The sequence below is a fragment of the Coenobita brevimanus genome, chromosome 2 (assembly GCF_032717465.1).
Source record: "Coenobita brevimanus isolate Jiangsu-jjx chromosome 2, ASM3271746v2, whole genome shotgun sequence".
Classification (NCBI taxonomy): Eukaryota; Metazoa; Arthropoda; class Malacostraca; order Decapoda; family Coenobitidae; genus Coenobita; species Coenobita brevimanus.
Window position 1 is genome coordinate 24,895,659 of NC_136955.1, and position 21,898 is coordinate 24,917,556.

At 41.1% G+C, this 21,898-nt stretch overlaps 1 protein-coding gene across 1 annotated transcript; it reads left to right on the plus strand.

Moving 5' to 3' along the window:
- The first annotated feature begins 5,620 nt into the window (after positions 1 to 5,620).
- On the plus strand, positions 5,621 to 6,523 carry LOC145391916 (uncharacterized). The gene has a single exon (XM_080266409.1). It carries the CDS (start codon positions 5,621 to 5,623, stop codon positions 6,521 to 6,523), a length of 903 nt encoding a protein of 300 aa, XP_080122535.1.
- Positions 6,524 to 21,898: the final 15,375 nt, after the last annotated feature.

Here is a 21,898-nt window from a genome sequence, read left to right on the forward strand (position 1 = left end):
TAATTACATTTCCATTATGGTCTACTGTTTAGAAAATATTTGTTCAATCCCTGGTTTAGCTTCAATTATCCCACAAAATTTATGTAGCCCATAACGTATCAAAACTGTTTTAGGTATACTGGTCACACACAGAAGCACATGGGATGAACTTTGACCTTACTCTGTGTCCTTGACTTTCATCTGATTGATTTTAAAACAGAATTCATGTGCTCATAGCGTGCCCTCAACCATGCCACCAAATTTATCAAAAGCGAATGAGAGCTGTTTAAATTGTCCTTGCCATGCGACCTTGGAAGTTGATCTTCCATTTTCAAGAAAAGCAATAGACCACCTCTTGTACACAATCTGGTGAAGAATAGGGTCATGAATATTTTAGCTTTTTGCTCATTTAAGACATACATAAACACACAGACAGACGGTCACATTCTGAGCGAAATATTACACCCTTTAGGCTATCGCCAGTGTGGGTGTAACAGTAACTATAAGACCTTCATCGTACTGAAGAGGTTAATGCAAAATTAATAATCATATATACCAGACTGATACTAACATCGCCTATTACTCTGAAGGGAGAGACTGCAGAGTAAAATCGACATTATAAATTAAGCATAGGCAGTGCAACGCTGTTGCAACTCTCCATCTGACCAAACACATATCTCCACCTTCCTGCACACCTAACCAAGCTCATAATGGTCCTCACCCCCACTCCCCCTCTGTATAGTATAACACAGAGGCATAAGAACTTAAAATTTGGAGTAGTTTATTTATGGTAATAATGAAGTTATGAGCAGATCTGATGAAATTATGACTACTTTTTTTTTTCATTTAGGCAGCCATTTTTATTAGTACATAATAGGTACAGTCATGAAACTTCATACATAATTAGATATTCATATTATCATTTTATCATGTAAAAATTCTCATTCCTAGATGTAATAGTTGCAAAGTCGTAATAGAAAAATGTATTGGGCCTTTGAAATTTGTTGCACAGGCCTCATTGAAATGTGCATTTTTTTGTTTTTACTTTTCCATTGTTTTAAAAAAAGCTACTTAAAATACAGCATAATATATATGAAAAGGCACCAGTTCACCATGAAACACATAACTATGTGAAATTTTATAACTCTATGGCGAATACATTCTGAGTTCTGGCCCAGAAACGAAATCTCTACAGCACCTTTTGTTGTTGATCCCAGTGATAACAATACCCTCCTCTGTCTTCGACAGGTGAAGAGTAAAAATAGAAACAAGAAGGACCATTCAAAGTGTGGAACAACCGCGCCCTAACAATCCCTAATATTTTACTTTGTCTGGTGACTTTGACTTTTGGTCATCTGGTTTCAGTATGTACATTCAATCACGCTTAACTTTCAATCCTTTCAACAAGATTGACTCCAATTGGATCAAAATTGTTTAAGCTGATATTGCCCTTTGACCTTGACCTTTGACCTATTGTATTCAAAATCATATGTTTTCTTATTAGCCCGTGCCTTATAACCTTGATCTTTGCCAGATTGTTCTATTTGAATTCCTTCATCCCTGGTTTTCCCCCAACCCCCCAGCAACTAAACTCACTTGAGGCAAACACCACGGAGCACATAGACTTACTTACCCCCGACTCACCACATGGAAGGGTCTCTCAGTGCAGGCCACCATGCAGCGGCTCTTTCCCCTTCGGTATCTCACGGAATGAAAGACTGACCTACTTCAGTCATGAGCTTTGCGACCTAAACCTTGCTCCCCACCACCCCAGGCTGACTCTTTCCAATATCACCTTGTAAGCAGGATCAGCCATAGATAACCTAGCCAAGCATCCATATAACTGGAGTTGGTCTTCATGTATAATACAGATAATTGGCCGGGCCAGTCTCATGGAAAAATTGCTTGCATTAAGTACCCAGTAGTACCAGATGCCTCATGATAATTGAAACCACTCAGTAAAAAATAGTGAGTCATTTCAAAGTACTCTTTACTATCCATTCAGTATTCTTATCGGTTAAAGGAGCTCCCTAACACATTTTGCCAAGCGATTTATTTTTTTTAATGCACCTTACTGTCGTCTTCTGTGTTATATAAATCCTTCTAATATCTCAATACTCTAAATAAATAACGTATAAAACAATATTAACTAGTCATATCCATAAATAAATCGTTAAGGAAGAGGTGCTAGGGAGCTTCCTGACCAGACGAGAGTACGAACCCATGTCCCACAGCTTCAAATAAAGACAGGCAGCACCAGCGCCTTGAAGATGCACCTTTATCTCACGAACGCCTCACCCTATATGCATGAAACGTGCTATTTTGAGTTATGTGTGGGAATGACGAGAGAGAGAGAGAGAGAGAGAGAGAGAGAGAGAGAGAGAGAGAGACAGACAGACAGACAGACAGACAGACAGACAGCGGAGAGAGAGAGAGAGAGAGAGAGAGAGAAGACAGACAGACAGACAGACAGACAGACAAACAGACAGACAGACAAACAGACAGACAGACAGAGGAGAGAGAGAGAGAGAGAATCAATTTCGAAGTAAATCAATTAAAGGTCACAGGTCAACGTTAAGTTCTTTGGAGTTGCGTCATTGTGCTCTGGAAACATATTCTTTATTTTTTTTATCTGTTTCCCCTTCACTTTTTTCTCCTCTCCTTCCTCTTTTCTCACTATTTTTTCATCGTTTTCTCTCTTTGGTCACTCTTAACTATATAAAAGCCATCTTTCATGCTGATGTTTAAAAGATAAGAACAACACACAAGATACCGATAAGGGGTAGTATGGAAAGTAGATTGCTAAGGAAAAGGTATTAGCGAGCTTCCTTGAACTGATGGGAATATGGATCTTCGGCTCTTGTAACTCTCTCCCAGCTGAATAAAATCGTCTGGAGTTAGCTGGAATAGAAAGCCAGATGTCAAGACCATTGGAATTGATTGTGCAGGTATTACTACTTTTATTTATGCTTGGCCTAAAATTGTCATCTCTCCGTCCTGAATGCTGAGTTGTAGCAATAGATTAACACCAGAATTCGATGCTAGTCAGGATGAGGTGCCATGGAAAGAGGTAGGTCCGTAGCACTGGCGCTTGTCACTGAGTTACGTGAAATAAACTTCAACAGGACGAAAATCTTAGCCAGGTTAATGTAAAAGGAGGCTCCTATGACTCACTTTCGGCCATTGTAAGGGATTACGGTCAGTATTCTCGCCGGTTAAGAAAGCTCCCGAACACCTCCTCCTTTGCAATTAATGATGTCTGTTTAATATAATTTTGTACTTTTTATGCTGAGTATGGTTTTATGAGAAGGAGTAATACAAGACAGAAGAGGATAGTAAGGTGTAATAAAATAAATCGCTTAGGAAAAGGCGTTACGGAAGGTTAAACCGTCGAGAATACTGGCTCAGGGGTATAAACCTCACAGACAGCAATACAAAACTGTCTGCGGCCAGCTGGAAGAAAATAACAGAGTTTCTTAGACCATGAAAGAGTTAATTCATTCATCTTGCCAGCCTGAAATAAAAAAAAAAAAAGTCTTCTCCCTTCTTCTCGTATATATTATCTCTCTCTCTCTCTCTCTCTCTCTCTCTCTCTCTCTCTCTCTCTCTCTCTCTATATATATATATATATATATATATATATATATATATATATCATATCTTTATAGTTAGGCATTTGATGCAGCAAGTTAATGAAATGAGAGTACCGTTAAGTCTTTGTTTTGTTGATTTTGAAAAGGCTTTTGATAGCGTTTCGAGAGAGACTATGGGGAAGATCATGAGACATTATGGAATACCAGAGGAGTTTGTGAGGGTCATTATGAACATGCATGAGGACACATTTTGTAAAGTGATGGTTGATGGTTGTCTGAGTGATTCGTTTGAAGTCAAGTCCGGAGTAATTCAAGGTGGTGTTCTATCGCCTTTACTATTTATATTGGTCATTGATTACATTATGAAACGCGTTGGAACAGAAACCGGTGCAGGTATACTTTGGGGAGAGAACAGGAAACTTTTGGATTTAGATTATGCAGATGATATAGTTTTGATTTGTGATGGGGCAGAAGAGATGCAGAGAGTGTTGGACTGTTTGGTGAGTGAAGGTCGCAAGGTGGGTTTGGTTATTAATTGTGGAAAAACTGAAATAATCAATATGAATATGGAAAATGCGCAGGAATGTGTAATTGGAGGTATGGTTGTAAAGCAAGTTGATAGGTTTAAATATTTAGGTATTTATTTAGCCAAGGATGGTTCTTTGAACTTTGAATTCGAGGAAAGGTTAAAGAAGGCTAATCAGGCAATGGGAATGCTTAAAAATATTTGGAATAATAACAATTTTTCTGTGCATACAAAAATCAAACTTTATAAGGTAATGGTTAGGAGTATCTTAATTTATGGACACGAGTCTTGGTACAGCACAGTGACTATGGAAAATAAATTCTTGGTGTTTGAAAATAAAGCACTTAGAAGAATATTAGGAGTTAAGTGGAGGGAAAGGATACCAAATAGTAGAATTAGAGAAATAACGGGAGTGCAGCCGATCGATGAATATGTTAGATTCTCACGATGGAAGTGGCTAGGACATGTGTATAGGAGACAGGGAATAGTACGAGGTACACCAGGGTGGGTGGCACTTGGTAGGAGAGGTAGAGGAAGGCCAAAAGAGACGTGGGTGAGAACAATGAGACGGGAAGCTGGAGATGAGTGTTGGGGAGATCTTGAGGAGTTAGCACAAGATAGGATGTGGTGGTGTGAGTTCATCGAGGCCCTATGCATCCCCGAGGGTGCCACAGGAAATGATTGATGATTGATATATATATATCATCAGCTGTTTGAGTATCCACTGCAGAACCGGCCTTTCCCGACCGAAGTGAAGAAGATACAGCCAATGTATCTCTACCAAGTGGCTTAGGCTGTCTATAGTCGGACTCCCGCCCGTTTGCGGCTGAGGTGTGGCCCGCACCTGTGTACAATGGTGCCACGTTTCCCCAACTTGCGATGTGAAACGGAAGCTATTTATGTACAAGGCATCACAAATTCGATAAATTCAGATGAATAAAACTTACACTTGTGTATTTTGATGGATGAATCAACAGTAATCTTATTATGCATAAAATATTTATACAGTAACACAGAAACATGGCATACATATTGTACAGTGTTGCTAAAAGATATTGTAGTCACTTTTAATGGTTTTTAGCGTAGTTTTAGGGTGGGTAATAATATCACAGTTATGGATATAAGATAATGAGCCTGAAAAAAGAAGAAATATGCCAATATCCAAAGTAAAAGAAATAATTCATGTAATTCTTGTGAGTGGCAATACTTACACACCCATCTGGCCTAAAATAAAGTACGTACCCCTCCGTATACCCAACCATAGCTTGTACAGGTGTTGCTAGGGAAAAATGCTCACATTTACTGGCTTTTACCATAATTTTAAGGGCGAGGAATAATCTCATTTATAATCATAAGCTAATATGTAGGACAAAATAGTAGGCATATGCCAATACCCAAGTAAAAAAAAAAGAATTATTCACTCACGAGCGGCAACACTTCCACACCCAGTCGGTGGCCTTGACAGCATAGCCTCCTGGGGGTGACCTCGTGTCACTTCCTTTATGTCCTTTGCACAGACGGCATGGCAGCTCAATCAGCCCATTCCTCGCCTCTACACAGCCAGGCTAAAGAAATTGTCTTCAATGTAAGGCAGTATTTTCAGGAGGAGAAGGAGAAGGGAGTAGTTCTTCATGGCCTATCAAAGGTCGTCTCTCGTACAGCTGCAGCAACAAAGATTAGCGAGAGATCAGTTGAAAAAATCTCTAAAGATGCAAGAGAGAATGGGGAGATTCAATGTCCCAAGTTTAAGTCCCCCAAGAAAAGGAAACCTGTAGCACCAATGACCGATTTCTTTGATAACTTTAATGAAGGCGTGCTACGAAGAACAGTTCTGAATTTTTATGACAGGAAGGAAATCCCAACACTTGAAAAAATTTATGCAGAAATTAAGATCAATCTTTCGTATCCTGGCAGCCGTGAGACATTAAGAAGAGTTCTGAAGAAAATCGGTTTTCGTTATTCAAATGTTGATGGACGGAGATTCCTAATGGAAAGAGATGACATAATTTATGCACGGTGCATTTTCTTGAAAGAAATGAAGGAGCTTAGAAGTTCAGGCCAAACCATTGTCTACTTAGACGAGACATGGATCAATCAAAATTACTCTGTGTCCAAATGCTGGGTAGACAGCAATGCAAACAAGGCCATGGGAGTGAGGGTGCCCACAGGGAAGGGTTCCCGCTTGATTTTGCTGCACGCAGGAACCAAAGATGGATTTGTTCCTGGAGCAACCCTTGTTTTCCAAGCAAAGAATGTAGGAGACTATCATGAACAGATGAATGCGGACACCTTTGAAAAGTGGTTTAAGAATCAACTGTTACCCAACATTCCATCATCTTCTGTTATAGTGATGGATAATGCATCCTATCACTCCAGAAAAATAAATAAACCACCAACTACTGCAACCAAGAAAGCGGAGATCTGAGAATGGCTGGAGAAGAAGGGTGTTACAGTGCCAGACGGTCTCCTCAAAACGCAACTCCTGCACCTTGTGACTCGCCACATCGCAGCTGCCTATACAAACTACGTAATCGATAAGACGGCCTCAGAACATGGACATAGGGTTGTACGCCTACCCCCTTACCACTGCCAATATAACCCAATCGAGCTAATTTGGGCACAGGTTAAAGGCTACGTGTCAAAGAGAAATACGTTCAGAATTGCAGATCTGAAGCCACTCCATGAGTCACTCAATAACGTCACGGCAGACAACTGGAAGAATGCTGTGAGGCACGCAGAAAAACTGCAAGAGGATGATGAAAAGAGAGATATGGTGATTGACCATTACATCGATTCTTTCACTATCACTCTCACATCTTCTGATGAGGATACATCATAACTCTTCTATCCTCTTTTTCGCACTTTTCTTCCTCATGTTTCTCTCCCTTCTTTTTCTTCTGTTTTTCTGCCTTCTGTGAGAAATAGAGGAATAGGCCTATTGGGGACACCTCTTAAAAAAAAGCGCGCCAAGACAAATACCTCAAGGGTGGTGTGGAAATGATGTCAAATTTACAAGATATACAATATTATGTAAAAGAAAATATCAAAAATGTCTCTTGCAATAAAAGAGAGAGAGAGAGAGAGAGAGGCATGCATTGAATGCATTGTCGGCATCACTAAATATAACAAAACCAAATTAACAAATGAAAGCTCAATTATAAACAACTTATAAAAGAATCAAAAGTACTCAGGGTGGCTCACATTTCCCGCCAGGAGAGAGAGAGAGAGAGAGAGAGAGATAACGGTATAGAAAACGTGGCACCACTGTACACAGGTGCGGACCACACCACAGCCGCAAACGTGCGCGAGGAGGACTATAGTCGAGATTGTATGTTGGGTGAGAATTGCTTCTAAGTGTGACTATAGTGTTGCAGTGGCTTTGGATGTGTGTGTAGTCTTTGAACCAAGCGTAATCGGCCCGCGCAAGACAACTAGGTGCAAGCATACTTCATAGTATGCGACACTGGCTCAATCACAGCACCCCTTATGTCCGCCAAGGTAGTAGGTGTCCGGGTGAACACTCCCAAAGTTTATTACCCTGGCGGGGCGCAAACCCTGGTTCACCCGTGCACAAAAACGCACACTTTACCACTGTAATATATATATATAGATAGATAGATAGATAGATATAGATAGATAGATAGATATAGATGTAGATATAGATAGATAGATACATACATACATAGATGGATAGATAGATAGATAGATAGATATACATATATGGATAGATAGGTAGATAGATAGATATAGATATAGATATATACTCCAACTTTCTTCAAGTCTCTTACCCTTTCTGCTTTCTATTAGTTTTCCCTCCTCTTCTAAATTTCCTTTCTTTAATATGCGGTTTTTCTGGTTTGCTTAGTTAATATTTTCAACTTGCAAGCCTGGGAAGAGAAATCCATTGTCTGTTTTCTCGTACATATTTTCTTTCACGGCTCCAACTTTCTCCATTTACTGTCTCTTGCCTCTTCGTTTCCCATCACTTCTCTTCTAAATTTCCTTTCCTTAATTTAGTTCTGCTTTACTTCCTTATTTTCTCTCTCCTCTAACCTTATTTACTTTCATTCATTATCCCCTCCCATTCTTCCATCCCTCTTCTAAATTTCTCTTTTTTTGCCAATTTCTGCTTCACTTCCTCTTCTTTCTCCTCCGGCCTTCTTTACTTTCCTTTATTTTTCCTTCATATCCTTTCTCTCTCACTTTTTCCTTCTTACTGCCTCATTTCTCTCAAAGTTTGTCGCTTGTCTCATAGTTTTTTTTGTATTCTATTACATACCTTTTTTTTTCTCATTCTCATTCTCCCATCTCCTCGAGGTTTCCCTCATCCCTCTGAGTTTTTTCTCCTTCTCTCCCGGTCGTCTACCCCTTTATCTTCCTTCTTTATTCTGTTCTCCTTGTCCATTTCCTTGTCCCTCTCTCACCCTTTCAACAAACTAAATTTTCTGCCTTTCTCCGACTTTTCTTTTCCTTGTGTGTCTCTTCTCCTTTCTTTTTCTTTTCTTTTCCCTTTTCTCTCTCCTCTTTGTTCTTTTTCCTACCTTTCTTCTGTCTTCGTCGCCTATCCTTGGACCCTGTCTGTCTACGTAATCTCTCTTCTTGATTGATGTCGGTGGTCTCTTTTCATTTTCTTTTTCTATCTCCTGTCTTTTCACCTCTCTCTCTCCTTCTTTGCTTCCGTCATCTTCTTTCTCTTCTCCTCGTCCTTTTCTTCCCTTCCTTCTCTTAACCTCTTTATCCCTCTCCCCTCCTTATGCTTTTTCTCTCCGTTTATCATCGTTTTCTTTCCCCTTTCCGCCTCCTTTACTGCTCCCTTCATATGTTTTTTTCACTTTCTCACTCCTGATCTTTTTTTTCTTTTCTCTTCTCATACTCTTTTCTGTCCTTCCTTTTTTCTTCCCTTCCTTTCCACCTGCTCATAATTTCTAGCCATTTCTCGCATTTTCCAGTGTCTCTTTCCTTCCTTATCTTTTTTACCTCCTCTCTCTTTTCTAGCTTTAATTTGATCTTACATTTTTCATCTTTTCTTCCCATCTACTCTTTCCTCACTTTTCTCTTCCTAGTCTTTTACTTTTACTTTTTGAATCACTTAACGCTTCTTTCTTTTTTCATGTTATTTTAGTCCTTTTTCTTTTGTTCCTCTTTCTTTCTATTGCTTCTCTGTCTTTCCCTTCGTCGACTTTCCCACTTTCTTTTATCACCCCAATCTATTTTTCCTCTCTGTCAGTCTGTCTGTCTGTCTCTCTCTCTCTCTCTCTCTCTCTCTCTCTCTCTCTTTTACATCCCCTCCTCTTTCATATAACTTCCCTTCATCATCCTTATCATTCTCTCCCTGTTTTCCTGATCCCATTTTTTTTCTTCCTCATCCTTTCCATGCATGTTTTTTCCCCTTGCTCTTCCGCATCTCATTTTTCCATCTTCTTAATGTATTTTCCCTTCTGTTTCTATGTGTCTGTCTATCTTTTGCCAGACGCCTTAGTCGGCCACAAACAAATCGCTTCCACGTTGCCCTGTCCCCCGCCATTTCACTGTCCTGCTCCCAGCTCACACCCCCCCCTCTCTCATATGCCTCTCCACTCCATCCCTCCATCTCATCCTTGGCTTCCCCCTCCCTCTTTCCCCCTCCACCTCATTCACGTACACTCTCCTCGTCAGTCTCTCACTCTTCATCTTCAATTTCTGCTTTCTCATCTTTTCTTACTCCTTATCCTTATCCTTTTCACTTCCCCCTCCTCCTCCTTTTCTTTCCCTTCCCTCTCTCTCTTCACTTATCATCCTCTTCTCGTCCTCTCATCTTCTTCTTTTATCCTCTTCATGTCTCTCCTCTCTACATCCCTTTTCTCTCATCTTTCTTCTCCCAGCGTCCACCCAATTTTCTGCTGTCCTCTTCCTGTACTCTTTTCTCAATATCTCCTTTCCTTCGCCTTTCTTTAAGTTTACTGTTTTCTTTTTTTTTTCTTTTCTTTCTTCCTCTCCTCTCTGTCCCCGTCTCTTCAGTTGATTTTCCTATTTCTCTTTCTTTCCTTCTCTTCCTCCTCTCGTTATCTCTTTTTTCTCCCTCATATGTCGCTTCCTCTCCTCCTCATTTACTCTTCCACCTCACTCCATCCTAAATTCACTATCTATCTTTCCCGTACTCAGTTCCTCTTCTTTTCCTTCTTTTCTCCTCATCTTCATTTTTTCCTTTCCTCTGCTTTTCTCTTTATCATCTCCCCTATTTTTCCTCCTCCTCCCTCCACTCCCTTCACTTAGTTCTTTCATCTCTTTCCTTCCTCCCTAGATTTTGTTTTTTTCAGCGACCCGTCCTTTCATCCGACATATCTCACTCTCCCCTGTCCTTCTTCATTCTCTCTTCTCCCTCCTCCTCTTTTTCTCCTCTCTTCTCTTGCTTTTATGTCTCCATGTCCCCTCTGAATTTATCTTTCCTAGCTACTCTTTTTTCCTTCTTCTGTCTCTCCTTTCCCTCTCCCTGTCTGTCTGTCTGTCTGTGTCTCTCTGTCTCTGTCTGTCTATCTATCTGTTTCTCTCTCTCTCTCTCTCTCTCTTTCTCTGTCTCTGTCTGTCTGTCTGTCTGTCTGTCTGTCTCTCTCTCTCTCTCTCTCTCTCTCTCTCTCTCTCTCTCTCTCTCTCTCTCTCTCTCTCTCTCTCTCTCTCTCTCTCTCTCTCTCTCTCTCTCTCTCTCTCTCTCTCTCTCTCTCTCTCTCTCTCTCTCTCCACTCTCTGCACTTATGCCCACTCTTCATTTTTTTCCTTCTTCCTCTCCACCCCCTTACCTCCCGTCCTTCCTTCTTTACATACTATCTTCCCCTTCATTCTATATTTTCATTTTTCTACTTTCCTTCCTTCCTCCCCTCTGCCTGCCCTCCTTCCTGCCTACCACTCCTTCTGTCTGCTCTTCTGCCTCTTTGCTTGTCCTCACTTTTTTCTTACCTCATTCCTGCCTGCCTCTCATTCTCCTGTCTGCCTGTCTGTCTTTTCGTCTGTCTGTATGCCTTGCTTTCCTTTCCTCCTTTCCCCTCTTCCATCCTTCATGTCTGTATTGTCTGTCTTCTCTTCTGCCTACTTCCCTTGTTTTCCTACTTCCCTTCCTTCCTGCCTACCTCCACTTCTTCCTACATACCTACCTTCCTTTCAGCCCACTTTCCCTCCTTCCCTTCCTGCCTACTTCCCCTCCTTCCTGCCTACCTCCCCTCCTTCCTGTCTGCCTCCCCTTCTTCCTACCTCCCTCCCTTCCTGCTCATCTCCCCTCCTTTCAGTCAAACTCTCTTCCTCCACCTCCTTCTTCCCCACCTCACCTTCTTCCTCCTTTCCTTCCCTCATGCCCTCCTACCTTCCTTCCTTCCTACTTCCCTTGGTTGCCTACCTTCCATCCCTCCTGTCTGCGGTCCTTCCTCCTTTTCTCTCTTTTCCCCCATTCCTCTCTTCCTTTCTTCTTGCGAATTTGTTTCCCCTCCCGATCACATACCTCCTTCCTTTCCTTATGTCTTCCTCCCAGTCCTGCCTTCCTTCTTTCCTGCCTGCCTGCTTTCATGTCTGCATGTTTCATTTCCTCTAGGCTTTATTTCTTCCTTGCATTCCTACTATCCTTTCTCAAATGTCTTTTTTTCTCCCTCCGTTTCTCCTTCATTTCACTCTTCTTTCCTTCCTTCTTTCTCCTTCCGTCCCTCATTCTTCCTTGTCCTCTTCCTTTCCACCCCCATTCCTTCCCATCAACCTGCCCGTCTTTTACACGTTCAGAAGGCCTTTTCTTTCTTTCTTTTCTTCTTGCTTCCTTTCCCGCCTGTTTCCCTCCTTTTATGCACCCTCTCTCCCCTTCCCTCCTTTGTTCCGTTTCTCCCTACCTTCCTTTCTTCCCACCCGTGTGCCTACCACCGTTCCTGCCTGCCTACCTGCGTGCCTCATTCGTTATATCGCCAAATCTGCTTAATTCTCACCTTATTCCAATCCAGTTCCAGTCTCCTTCATCCCTCTTTCTCTCTCATTTCTTCTTGTCTCGGTTCCATTCACCCTCTCTCGCTCTCATGTGTTCCTGTCATCTCTTGATGTCTCTCTGTTTTATTAATTTTGTTCCTCTTTCCTCTTCTTTTTTTCTTTTCTTAGCTTTTCCTGTCATCCCCAGTTATATTCTTTTTCTCTTCTCTTCTTGCCTCTCGTCACTCTGTCGTCCACATCTTCCCTCTCGTCTCTTTTTCTCTCTTTCTCTCCCCGTTTTCTCTCTCTTTCTCCTCCCTTCCTTACGTCCCTCCTCCTCTCCTTAACATTTATCTCTCTCTTTTCCTCTCGACTTCCTGTTTTTCTCCCTTTCTTCCCTGTCCCTCCCTCCTCTTAATCCTCCTACTCTCTCTCTCTCTCTCTCTCTCTCTCTCTCTCTCTCTCTCTCTTTCTCTCCTTCCTATGTTATCTTCTCTCCCACAACCCTTTCCCTCCGACTTCCATCACTTCTCTTTCTAACATGTACCTACCTGTCTACCTACATAAATGCAACCATACACATCAATATACTTATCTACCAACAGAGTATATCTTCCTAGCATGTTACATACCTACGAAGCTACCTGCCTAACTTTTTCTCTAATTACCTGACAGCAATTATTGTACCAGCTTAATTATGTATGTGCCTAGCTACTGGCCTAACTCTGTATTTACCTACCTACCGACTTACCTGCCTACTTACTTGCATACCTCTCTAGCTTATTTACTAACCTGCTGACAAATAAACTTAACAAAGTCTTCTAACTTACCTACCCTTCTCCTTACCTGCCTAAAACTTACCATCCTACCTATCCACCTATCTGCCTGCTACCTACCTATCATTTTACCTAAGAACTTACTAGCCTGTTGCCTAAAACACCATCCTACCTACCTACCTACCTAGTTACTTCTTCCATAACTTTGTTCATTCTGTTTCTGTGTCTCTCCTCCCCCCCCCCCTTCTCTTCCTACTTCTGTCTCTCCTTCCTGTCATGTTTATTACTTTTCATTCTTTTTCAGGTTGCTATGGACTGAGCGGCAAGCCTTGAGATTCCCCGTAACCCATGAAACCACTACAACGCCGGGTGGTAACCATATAATCAGAAAACTGGGTGATGTGGAGCCTACTATGGTGCCCTGTTAACTGGGTGGAGAGAAGCAAATGCGGGATCTATCCAGGAACCAAACCTCCACACTTTTCCCCGCGCCTCTCTGTGACGAGGCGCTGTCATCAGCATGGGAACTTCGATTCACTACACGGGACAGCAATGAAGGGGCAGCAGTTGCTCTCCTGCGGTCGATGGGTTTGCTCCGCCAGACAGACCGGGTTTGATAAACAACTACAACCTACCTATCTACCTGCCAATCTACTTAACTACCATTCTACGCATCTGCTTGCATACATAGTACATACCTACCATCCTACCTCCTTACCTACCTACCTACTTGCCTGTTATCTGCCTACCATCATATTTACCTGTCCTGCCTACCTGCTGATAACCAACCTATCACCCTACCTACCTCCTGCCCACTTACCATCTTACCTAGTATTTTTCATACCTACCTAACATTCAATTTCCCTCCGTCATTACAGTATCTTACTTTTCCTTCCTGTCTTCCATGCAAACTACCAACCACCTACTTACATACCTACTTACCTCATTTCCTCGGGCTTCAAGAGGTGGGTGAGAAGTGGATGGAAGTCTGGGATCTTCATAATTTAACATATTTTTAGACCACACGAGCAAACACGGGCTCTTCCCTAGCACCCAGAGGAGAGAGAGAGAGAGAGAGAGAGAGAGAGATTTTGAAAATAATGTCAACAATTAAAGGATAAGGTGACAAACCGAGAAAAAGGACACCCTGACAAATGTAAAAGAAGAAAAAAAGAACGAGCAGGAGAAATGATGCACCAAACAACAACAACAACAACACTGAAATAATGGGAAGGAAACCGAGGAAAACAAGGAAGAGAAATTGGGAAGAAGGAAGGGAAAAAGAAACCATCTCGGGCATTAAAATGACCCACAGCTCAGTAAAAAAGTTTGACTTTAGCTAGAATGAGTTACTAGAGTTGTCCTGACCATGAGAGGGTTAAAGATGGCTATTACACAGTCTCCTAAGACTCACTAAGCTGAATAAAAAGGTCTGACGAAAAAGGAAAAAAAATACTAAGAAATCGCGACCATGAAAAGGTTAAAGGATAGAGTGAACAACGAGAGACCAAAGAAAAGACTTTAAAAGAAGGAAAAGACAAAGAGTGGAAGAATGCAAGAAAAAATTGTGGATTGGAAAAGAAAGAGAAATTGAGAGAATGACCAAGAGAAAAAACATACTTTTTAATAACGAAGAGAAGCCAACCTAAAAGAAAGGATAATTATGAAAGACAGGAGAAAATTAAGAGAAGAGAAACCGTCGAAGGAAGGAGAGGCGGAGAGGAATTGAGAGAGTCTGGAGAGAAAATAGAGGTTGAAGGAAAGAAAGCAACGAAAAAGGGAAGTGCAGGAGGGAGTGTAGAGAGTCTGGAGAGAAAATGGAGAAAGACTGGAGACAAGATAGACACAGAGGAGGAGAACATGGAGAAACATGGAGAAAATCGAGAAATGAATACAGTGACTGTAAGAGAGAGAGAGAGAGAGAGAGAGAGAGAGACAGACAGACAGACAGACAGAGACACACAGACAGAAAGAGACAGACAGAGACAGAGAATGTGATTGTAAGAACTGGGAGATGTAGGTAAGAACGGGGAAGGATGAGGAAAAATGGAGATAAGCCGAGACAGGAAGCAAGGTAAGATGGAGGAAGGTAGACAGGAAGCAAGGTAAGATGGAGGAAGGTAGACAGGAAATGAAGGTAAGCTGGAAGGCTGTAGGAAAGTATGAACTGAAGCATAAGAGAGGAAAGATGAAGAAAACTTGACTCAGGAAAAAAAGTGCGTCAGGCAGGGAGGCAACATGGCTGCAGATTGGGGTACGAAAGTAACGAAATAGGAAAAGGAAGCAGGAGAGTTACAAGAAATGGTTCATGTATGAAAAAGGGAAAGCATGAAGAAGGACATGTTAAGTAAAGCAGAAAATAAGAAACTAGCAGGCAAGCAGACGCACAAGAGGAAAGAAGGCAGGCAGGGGAGTTCTGGTAGGCCTGATGGAAGTAGGAAATGACAAGAGTATTCAACAATGTGGCGGATTCAGCTAAAAATCTGAGAAGTCACAAAATGAGGCAGGAAGGAGAAAAAAAAAAAAAGATGGCGATAGTTGGGCAGTGAGGAAGGGTAGGCAGGACGGTTACAGGAAAAGTAGCAGGTAGGCAGAGGTGAGGCAGAAAGATGAAAATATGAAGTCAGGCAGATAATAAGGTACGCAAGAGAGGCAAGAAAAGATGAAAGAATCAAGGCAGGATATAGGGCGGAGCTGAAGGAGGTAGGAAACATTAAGGCTGGAGTCTATCAGCCAACAGCCAGAAGCTATAATCATATAAGCGGTGGCTGTTTGTCTTTCAGTTAGTTGTTTTACGGGAAGAGGCACTAACCCTCCTCCAGCCCACTTGTTGACACGTAGGGAACAATATGAGTTGGTTATATGGTTACCACCCAGCACGATTAATGGTTTCCTGGCTTACAGGAAACCATTAGGCTTTCCACTCAATGTAAAGTCACCTGAATAAGAAAGAAGAGCAATAAAACCGACAGGAAAGATGGGGGCAATAGAAAGAGAGGAGGGCAGACACAGAAAGAGAATGATAAAGGTAAAGGAATTAGTAGGCAGCGCTACATCAAGTGAGTGGATGATGGTCGTCACCACCAATCACCTAGGTTGGGGTATTATTTAAAAGTTTAGGAGGAGGAGCAGAAGGAGGAGGAGGAGAAGGAAGAAGAAGAAGAAGAAGAAGAAGAAAAGAAGAAGAAAAAAGAAGAAGAAAAAAGAACAAGAGGAGACAGACAGACAGACAGTTAAAGATTAGGAAGTAACAGAGTTGGTGGAGAGATATAGTTGAAGGAGTGGGAGGGCGGTAAAGAGGGATTAAGTGATAGTCAGTAGAAAAGTAGACAGAGAGAGCACGAAAGAGTAGATGAATATAAAGAGCAGAAGAGTCTGGTGCAAAGAAAGAGTAATAAGAGAGTGAGAGCGGAAGAAAGAAGGTTTATATGAAGAGAAGGAAGTGAGAATAAAGAGAGAAGGAAGAAAGGTGGAACGGATATTAATATGGAAATGAATACAAAAAGTGTGAAAACAAAGGCAAAGCAATAAGAAAGACAAAGGGCCAGAAAAAGGAAAATAATTGGGTTGCATGAGAGAGAGAGAGAGAGAGAGAGGCCAGCAGTATGAAGCAGAAGAGGTGATACCGAAAGAAAAATGACAACACGACAGAGGAAACTGAGATGGAAAAACAGGAAGAGGGAAGGTAAAGAGAAACTGAGAATTAAAAATGCCACCCATCTCAAGTAAATTTAAGATGGTCTCAACACAGCTACATTTCACTGATACACTTCGGTGCAAACTGTTATGATGATCATTCGTACGCCTGTGTGGTTCAGCCTTTGATCCCACAAATCCTTTAAAAACCTTAATATATATATATATATATATATATATATATATATATATATATATATATATATATATATATATATATATATATATATATATATATATATATAAAGAAATAATTTAACAGGGCCGAAGTAAACTAGCGAAGAAAGGAGGAAGGAATATCAAACTGATAAATACTGGGTGGAAAAAAACACAAAAACAAAGACACAGCAACGCGCACAAGCATAAACACACACTCACACACACACACACACACACACACACACACACACACACACACACACACACACACACACACACACACACACACACACACACACACACACACACAAACAGTCGTCAGCAGTGTATGAGAGTCTAAAAGTAAAAACACAAAAAGGACGAAGGCAAAACTATTAAATGCACAATAAACAAACAGGGAGGAGAGAGGACAATGGAAAGAGAAAAATAAATTAGTTCTTGTAAGTCCGTCTGGCAACCCCACATACATAAAATGGCATGATTGTAAACTTTAGTAGATCATAGCAGTAGAATTGCCACGACCTCGAAAAAGTTAATGATTAAAACTCCATTCTATCCGACAGAGAGAGTTTTCACCGTTTTTTTTTTTTTTTTTTTAATGTGAGGAAGAAGGAATCAAAGGCAATGAGCCCGCAAAACTGTTCCTTCCAAGAAAAAAACAAAATACAAGAGAGAGCCAAATTCAAGATCCATACATTTCCAGATGCCTGGACACACTGCGTTTGAAAGACTGGAGATCATAGGAAGCAGGTAATACAGACAGATGGAGACAGTTCCAGAGTTGACCTGTTGCATAAATGAAGGACTGGGAGTAACGGTTAACTCTTGCATTAGAGAATTGGACAGAAAAGGGGTGAGAGTTTGCTGCTAGATTGTGGAAGTGGAGGAATGCATGCAGACAGTTCAGAGGAACAGTGACCATTGAAGTAACGATAGAAAAGAGATAAAGATGCAACATTGCGGCGAAGAGACAGAGGTTGAAGGGAGTCAGTAAGAGAAGGAGAGTTAATGAGACGAGAAGCCTTTGACTCCACCCTATTGAGAAGAGGGGTATGTGGGTAGCCTCCCCACACATGAGAGTTGTACTCCACACAGGGGCGGATAAAACTCCTGTATAGAGTCAACAATTGTGCAGGGGCAAAGAAGGAACGGAGTCGGCTTAGCACACCCAATCGCTTGGAAGCAGATTTTACAAGAGATGTAATATGATCTTTCCAAGACAAGTCCCGAGCAAATGAAACCACAAGCATGTTCAACGATGATGCAGGATTAAGCTGAGTATTATTAAACATAAGTGGGTATACCTGTGGAAGATTTTGTAGGGTTGATAGGTGCAAAAACTGAGTCTTTGATACATTAAAAACAACCAGATTATTTTTACCTCAGTCAGAGATACGAGCCAAGTCAGACATTAGGTGTGCCATAGCCTCATCGCTTGCCTGTTGAAGTAACTGCTGAGATGGACGTTGTGGGAATCGAATGGAAAGGTGAAGGGTGGAGTCATCAGCATATGAGTGGATAGGGTTAGATGTACAGCTTAGAAGGTCATTGATGAATAAAAGGAAGAGAGTTGGTGATAGGACAGAGCCCTGAGGAACACCACCGTTAATAGATCTAGGAGAAGAACGATAGCCGTCTACAACAGCGGCTATAGAACGACCAGAAAGGAAGCTAGAGATGAAGGCACAGATAGAAGGATAGAAACCATAAGAGGGCAGTTTGGAAATTAAAGATTTATGCCAGACTCGATCGAATGCCTTTGAGATGTCAAGTGCAATGGCAAAGCTTTCGCCAAAGTCCCGAAAGGTGGATGACCAGGAGTCTGAAAGGTAGGTGAGAAGATCGGCTGTGGAGCGTCCCTGACGGAACCCATACTGACGATCAGAAAGATGGTTGTGATAGGAAAGATGCTTAAAATTTTTCTATTAAGAATAGACTCAAAAACTTTTGAGATACAGGATGTTAAAGATTTTGCCGGCATTGGTTTGATTGTTTATTTGCTAGTCTGTATGTTTTCTGTCTGTCTGTTAGCAACTTCACTCAAAAAGTTATGAACGAATTTTGATGAAATTTTGTGGAAAGGGGCCATGGACCAAGGAAGAAATAATTAGATCTGGGGGCTGATCCGGATCCGGATCCGGAGTATCCCGCACAATATCTCCAAAGGTTTTCAATGAATTTCAATGAAAATTTGTGAAAAAGTCGGCCATATACCAAGACAAAATTCATTAACTTTGGGGGTGGATCCGGATCCTTTACCCACGGACCCGGATCCGGATCCGGATCCTTTTTAATGGCAATGGCATTGGAGGAGGTATGCGCTCTGTGAACTTTTGGGACAAGTCCGGTTCGTATTACAGATTCAGAATCCAGAAAACATTTTTTTGCCAAACCATAATCAATGATGAGAGACGCTAACGCATTATGAAAAGCGGTTTGGAAATTACGTTGCCCTTTTCGGAGAGATGCGCTCAACTGTGTGCCCCTCTAGTGATCAGTTAGATTACCAATGATCTACTCTGCTAAAATCGCCTGGAACTAACCGAAATAAAATACCAATTAGAAAGCGCGTCAGAGAGTGCGTACCTCCGCCAGTGCCATTGTCATTAAAAATTAATCGGATCCGGATCCACCCTCAGATTTAATCAATTCTTTCCTGGTCGTTAGTCCACTTTTCCACAAAACTTCATTGAAATTCATGAAGAATTTTTGAACATATTGTGTTTTATACGAGTACTTCGGATCCGGATCCGGATCCGTTTTAAAATTTAATAGTTTCTTCCTTCGCCCATGACCCCTCAACAAAATTTAATCAAAATCCGCTCATAACTTTTTTAATTATCCTGCAAAAAGACAGAAAGACAACCATACAGACTAACTGACAAACTAAAAACAAACAAAAGCCGGCAAAAACATAACCTCCTTGGAGGAGGTAACAAGATGCGGACGTGAGTGGATTCAACAAAAAGAAGCAATGAAAGAACGAGGAGAGAGAATATTAACAGAAGGAAAAAAAAAAGTAAAAGAAAGATAAATGGATTCATAAAAAGACGGGAAAGGAAAACAAATTAAAAGATTGGGGAAGAGCAGAAAGTGAAATCTCAAAATAATGACAAGAGGGGAAGCAAATAAGACAGGATAAAGATGAGAGAGAGAAACGATAACACACGGGAGATCAGAAAACTTCCAAGGAGTGAGAGGTGGAATAGAGAGGGTTTAGAGAGAAAATAAAGGCTGGAGGAAAGAAATCAAGGAAAGAAGGAAATGCAGGAAGAAATATAGAGAGTGGAGAGAAAAGAGATACACTGGAGGCAAAATAAAAGTAGATGACGAAAACAGAGAAATTCAAGGAAAATGCACAAAGGCTGAAGTTAAACGAGAGAGAGAGAGAGAGAGAGAGAGAGAGAGAGAGAGAGAGAGAGAGAGAGAGTAGATAAACAGAACGAGGGAAAGCAAGACAAAGAATATATAAAGAGGGGAAGGGAGTTTGTTTGAATAAAGAGTAGAAGCAGCGAGAGTCGAAGAAAGAAGGCATATATGAAGAGAAGAAAGAACTGAGAGAGAAAAAAAAAAGAGAAGGAAGAAGACAGGAACTGGAAGATTATGTGAAAATATGTGCAAAAAAACGTGAAAACAAATTTAAAGCAGGAAAGAAAACAAAGAGCTAGGAAAATAACTGGTTTACATAAAAAGGAGTGAAAGACAGACAAGCAGACAGACAGGCAGACTGAGGACAACAGTGTAAAGACGAAGAGGTGAAACTGAAAGAAAAATAACAGCACTAAGGAACTGGATACGGAGAAACTGGAAGGCTGGAAAGAGCAATTAAAAACGCCACAAATCCCAAGGGAATAAAGGAGAAAACTGGTTCCCCAAACTTGTACGTTTGTATGGGTAGCCTATGATCCCAGAAGTACATTAGACAGCCTTAATACAAAAAGAAAAATACGCTGTTTGTGGGTACTTTATTATGGAACAATTTAAGTGGGGGAGCTCACCATCCACTCACTCGATGAGGTGCTGCTCTCGGGTGACTGCCTTTTCCTCTCTTCCTTCCTTCCTTCTTCTTCTGATTTTATTTCCTTCATTCCGTCCTCTTCCTTCTGCATATGGATGACCTTGCACTTCCTCTTTCTTTCTCTCCTTCATTCTTTCCTTTTCTTTCTGCCAATGGCTGACTCAACACTGAATGACAAACCAAATGGTTTTCAGTACACCAGGAAACCACTTACTACGCTGGGTGGTAACCATATAGCCAAATTATGGCGCTCGGTGGATTAGTGAGGTGCTCCAATCTGATTGAGCTTGTGCAGGTTTCTATCCAAGGGACAACTTGCCTAGACCCAGGCTCCTACGCTCCTCATGGGGCAACACAGGATTAGATGATGGCTGGATGGATGAAATGGATTGGTGAAGAAAGGACGCTGGGGCACCTTACTGTGAAATGCTTTGAGAAAAGAAGAAACACAATTATATTATGAAAAAGTCTCCAACACTGTATTGAACACTAAAAGTAAAAACAGCAAATGGACGAAAGAGACACAAATAAAAGGATACTGAATAAACTGGTAGATGTTGGAGGAAAATTGAAAGAGAAAGAGATTTCTAGATATTTTAAATCCGTCTGTCAACCTAAGATAAGTCCAATGGTCTGGTTGTAAACTAGACCACAGCCCTAGAGTTGTCCTGAACTCAGAAAAAGGTAATATTTAAAACTGCACTAACAATTCGATTACCAATGATCTACTTGAATAAAATCATCTGGAGGTAACTGAAACAAAATTACAAATAAGATGCAGTCCTGAGCGGATTCAAGATAAGGAAGTAATGAAAGAACGAAGAGAAGTAATTAAATGAAGGAAAAAAGTGAAAGAAAGACTAATAGATACATAAAAGGAAGGAGGGGAAAAGAAACTGAAAAAATGACTGGGAGAAGAAACTGTGGACTCTGTATAATGAAGAGATTGGAAGCAAATAAGAAAGGATAAAGATGAGAGAGAGAGAGAGAGAGAGAGAGAGAGAGAGAGAGAGAGAGAGAGAGAGAGAGCGATAACACACAAGAGATTAGAAAACTCTGAAGGAGTGAGAGGTTGAAAGGAATGGAGAGGGTTTAGAGAGAAAATAAAGGCTGCAGAAAGAAATCAAGGAAAAAAGAAAACACAGGAAGGAATACAGAATGTGGAGAGAATATATAGATAGACTGGATGCAAAATAAATGCAGACGAGGAAAACAGAAATTCAAGGAGAATGCACAAGGG

Excerpts from the sequence above, each read along its gene's own strand:
- LOC145391916 (XM_080266409.1), top strand. The coding sequence starts at position 5,621 with ATGGCAGCTCAATCAGCCCATTCCTCGCCTCTACACAGCCAGGCTAAA.